The sequence below is a fragment of the Cyprinodon variegatus genome, unplaced genomic scaffold, assembly GCF_000732505.1.
Source record: "Cyprinodon variegatus isolate N-32 unplaced genomic scaffold, C_variegatus-1.0 Scaffold291, whole genome shotgun sequence".
In the NCBI taxonomy this organism is placed as follows: Eukaryota; Metazoa; Chordata; class Actinopteri; order Cyprinodontiformes; family Cyprinodontidae; genus Cyprinodon; species Cyprinodon variegatus.
The window spans coordinates 762,642-766,836 of record NW_015150744.1 but is presented as its reverse complement, the minus strand read 5'-3'; the positions used below and the strand labels follow the sequence as shown (position 1 = coordinate 766,836).

Sequence of the window (4,195 nt, the reverse complement as noted above, 5' to 3'; positions counted from 1 at the left end):
CCTAAACAGTCATTCATCTAAAGTGCAGAATAGAGGAAAATGCACTTTCTGAACACTGTGTGATTGAATAATTCTGTGCACTTTTCAGTTCCAGACCTTTTCTGTAACAGGTGCAGCTGCTGAGAATTATTTTTGTTTTTTAACTGGTTTGGCTAGTGTCATTGTTATGTGTGTAAAGCATAGCCAAGGAAGGAACACTTAAGTTAATTTTGTTAGTTTTTTATCAAGCTTGCTTAATATTGTGCACAGAATACAACCTCAAATTATTGTTCTTATTTTTTACTGTATTTATTATTATTTTTTGTTGTATTTTATTTATTAATGAAAATATTTCAGTAAAATTTTGGAGTCTTTGTTTTTATCCTTGTTGTATCGAAAATGGTATCGAATATCGACTATTTTTCCTGAGTATCGGTATCGAGTTGAAAATTTTAGTATCGTGACAACCCTTACTGATACACACACAGTCCAGTAGAGATGAAAAAAAAACAAAAAACGTTAGAACTGTAAATATACAGTCATATTTATATTACTGTTTATATATATATATATATATATATATATATATAAATATTTTTTTTTCAAGGCTGCACTTTAAAAAAAAGATGAAATTGTCCAGAGAGCTGTTTCCAAACTAAATTTCCTTTTGTTTACACTTTTGTAAACAAAATGACAAATAAAATCTGTCTAAGTCAAAGATCACTTCAAAGCAGGAAGAAGGAGAAGGGAAGTCCACTATTTCAGAATGATAAACTGCACTGAGGATTGGCATTGGCAGAGAAACTGGCAAGTGGATTAAAATTCAACAGGAAAACAGATCAAAAATCGGAAAATACTAAATACAAACTATGTTGATGTGAAGATGTAACATACGGCAGAATGGGTTGTTGACTGTTTCAGAAACTCTTTAATTTTGGGCAAAAGTCTTTCGAAGAATCTGCCAAGGCTCAGCCACCTGACGTCGGTGTGCAGCAGCAGATCAGGGTGGTCTGCACCTGCCTCCTCGAGCTGTGCACGGAATAAATGCCTCTGAAAACTCCTGGCCTGAATAGAGCAAGCGATCTTCATCGCAACGTCCATGAGATGCTTCATATTTAAAATACAGCCGCACAGCTGTTGTTGATGAATGATGCAGCTGTAGCTCCAAAAATCCTTGAAAGTTTCAGACAGCTTGAACAGAGCACCGAATCCAGCAGTGCGCCCAACCATAGATGGAGCCCCATCAGTTGTGATAGATGTCATTATCTCATTATCTCTTCAGATTCCTCTTCGCACTTTAGAGTCCCTGGTAACAACCTAGCAACCGTGGCAAACCATGCCCAGCAATCAGCATGCATAAAAATGGTTCCCTGCATACTTTGTACTTTTCATTTTATTATTATGAACATAGACGTTGGCCTCTTGTGGTCAATGATTTGATTAGTGTTTTTTAAAACTTTTTTTTGTCATAGTCATAAATAGGTCTACATTGTAAAACTTCTCGCGATCAACTGAAACTCCGCCTACGATCGACTGGTAGACCGCGATCGACTGGTTGGGCACCCATGCTTTAAAGTCATTTGTAGGAACAAGCAATTCCCCACTAAACCAGAGGGAGGCAGCAGTGACTACTGACAGCTTCAGCAAAATTAAAGAAAACAAAACACAGGAATGGTGAGCCATGCATTTAAACAAGAAAGCAGAGCGAATGAAGGATGTGAGAGCAGGACAGACACCAGAGGCTTAATGCCGTGGCTGAGCCCTCCATTGGTGTCCAAAGTCATCCATCTTTGGACCAGAATATCTGAGATACCTTATTTATTCACTACTGAACGAAGTTAGACAGAAAGCTATTTACTTACTTGAAATAATACTCAGCTGGGGGCATCTCTGCAGCCGGCTCATTGGCTACGGACCACATGACCACGGATGGATGGTTCTTGTCCCGCCGTACGAGCTCATCCATGACGGCTAGGTGGTGGGCCAGAGAGGCGTTCCCGAAACTGCGACTAACAAAGCCAAGAAGACCCATTACACATTTAGAATAACAAACATATTTTCATGAATGATAAGATTGTTTCTAGTTGTTATTCCCCCCTGCACCCCGAAGTTAACTACTTGATATCATGAATGGCTGATTAATTCTTACAAACACCAAAAAGACGCTGCTGCATAAAGGCAACCTGCTGAAAATAAAGAGTGGGTTATAACAAGAAGCTTTGGAGCTGCAGGGAACCATATTTATCAAACTTCTGAGAATTAGTGGAATTAACTCCTACTCCTAAAGCTAAGAATAAATGAATCATTTTTTTCCCCCTGTCTAAAAATCCCTCCTACTCCTGCAATGATTAAAGAGACCTCCTGAGCTGTGGGTAGGAGCTGCTACTAGAGGATGACACCGAGGCAAGAGAGACGTACAGGAACGTTCAAGGAGCTGAAGACGCTCTGGCTTTGAAGTTAAACACAGCTGATCAAACGGTGTCGCTTGGACAGAGCAGGTATAATTTGTGTTACGGAGTAATAAGGGATATAATCTCACCACTAACCTCATGCAGCAGAGCTTAATGCTGGAATTAAAAGACAATATAATCCTTCAACAGGATGGATCAGAGAAATGATCAGAGGAAGCACAAAAACTATGAAGTAGCCATTTTGAATTGAGCTATTTTCCACCCAACAAGCGGGAAAGGAGACTCTGCAGGCGGGTTCCCTATAAGGATAAATGACTGCAGTCTGTGATCATTAATGCTAACTACACTTCCTGCTAAACACGAAAATATCAACACGGTGATCCTTTTGTTTGTTTTAAAACTCCAAATTCCCTTTTCATCTCAGATGTTACCACTTGAACCCACTGAGCAGCTTAGGAGAAGCAAGCTTACATGTCTTTAATGCCCACCCCCGGGCTCTCATCTATCAGCACGATGCCATGGCGGTCACACATCTGCAGGATCTCCTCAGCGTAGGGGTAGTGGCTGGTGCGGAACGAGTTGGCCCCCAACCACTTGATCAAGTTAAAGTCCTTGACGACTAAAGGCCAGTCCAAACCTTTACCTCGAATCTACAACAGAAAGATACTTTATTCCCACTCAACCTTTACATTTTCACATTGCCAAAACAGCACATTTGTACGAAAGAGGATTAGGGCCACTGTAAAAAAAAAAAAAGTTAACTGATTTTTTTTATTTTATTTCAGTTTAGTATAGGAAAAAAGTCAGAATTCTGACTTTTTTTCTCAGAGTTCTGACTGAATTCTGACAATAAAAAAGTCAGAATTCTTAGATTAAAGTAAGAATTTAAATTTAAAAATCATTTAACTTTTTTTTTTCCAGTGGTCCTAATCCTCTTCCCTACATTTGTGTGTATTTGGTTGGGATTATGTTAGAGACAAACATCAGTGTCATGCTGTGAAAAGAAGGGAAATAGTTGACTTTTAAAAGAAATAATCTGGAAAGTTTGTCGTTATTTTTTATGTCTGTAACCTTCTTCCCAGCAACTCCAGCTGAAGCACCTACTTCCTTCCATCTGCTGAGATTCCTTAACGGCTCGTTTGCAAATGGGACTTCTTTATCATGGCTCTCTACCTGCGACTCTTCCACATAATGCACAAGTTATAGATGTCCTGTTTATAGATTATTCCGCCTCATGAGGATCTATGTAGCTCCTTTAGACTCAGAGGGACTTTTTCGCTGGATTTCTGTTAAATATTCTTTTCTGACCTGTTGCTTTAGTTATGGAATTCATTTTATTCTATTATTGTTGCAAGAAAGAAAATGTTTTAGTAATTAAAATGGGAAAAAAGCAATACAGAGAAAAAAACATATAATCAAGAAAAATTTATTGAGAGTAACTAAATAGTGTTCATTTTTTTTCCAGTTTTTTTTTTTTTCAGATTGAGTTTTACAAATTGTATTCTTTTAAAATTGTGTCATACAATTAGAGTCTCTTCATCTGTGGGGGCGTGCTTTCCTTTCCTTGGTAGTGAGGAGCAAAGGAGCATTTCTATTGGTGTGCCGGATGTTCAGCCGCTGTTACACTATGACGATTTAGCCAGCATACGCCTGATGTTTGAAAAATTTGGTAAAAACGCTGGCATATGATGGATAAGTTATGGGTCAGTTTTGTATACAGGTGCTGGTCATAAAATTAGAATATCATGAAAAAGTAGATTGATTTCAGTAATTCCATTTAAAAAGTGAAACTTGTATATTATATT

At 38.2% G+C, this 4,195-nt stretch overlaps 1 protein-coding gene across 1 annotated transcript in view; it reads right to left on the bottom strand.

The window, feature by feature from the left end:
* The window catches only part of gusb (glucuronidase, beta), a 20,248-nt gene that overhangs the window by 9,262 nt on the left and 6,791 nt on the right, over positions 1 to 4,195 (bottom strand). The window contains exons 7-8 of the mRNA XM_015383645.1: positions 2,862 to 3,040; positions 1,842 to 1,988 (exon numbers count right to left, since the gene is read on the bottom strand). Coding sequence (XP_015239131.1) covers positions 1,842 to 1,988; positions 2,862 to 3,040 — 326 coding nt within the window. The remainder of the gene's footprint in view (positions 1 to 1,841; positions 1,989 to 2,861; positions 3,041 to 4,195) is intronic.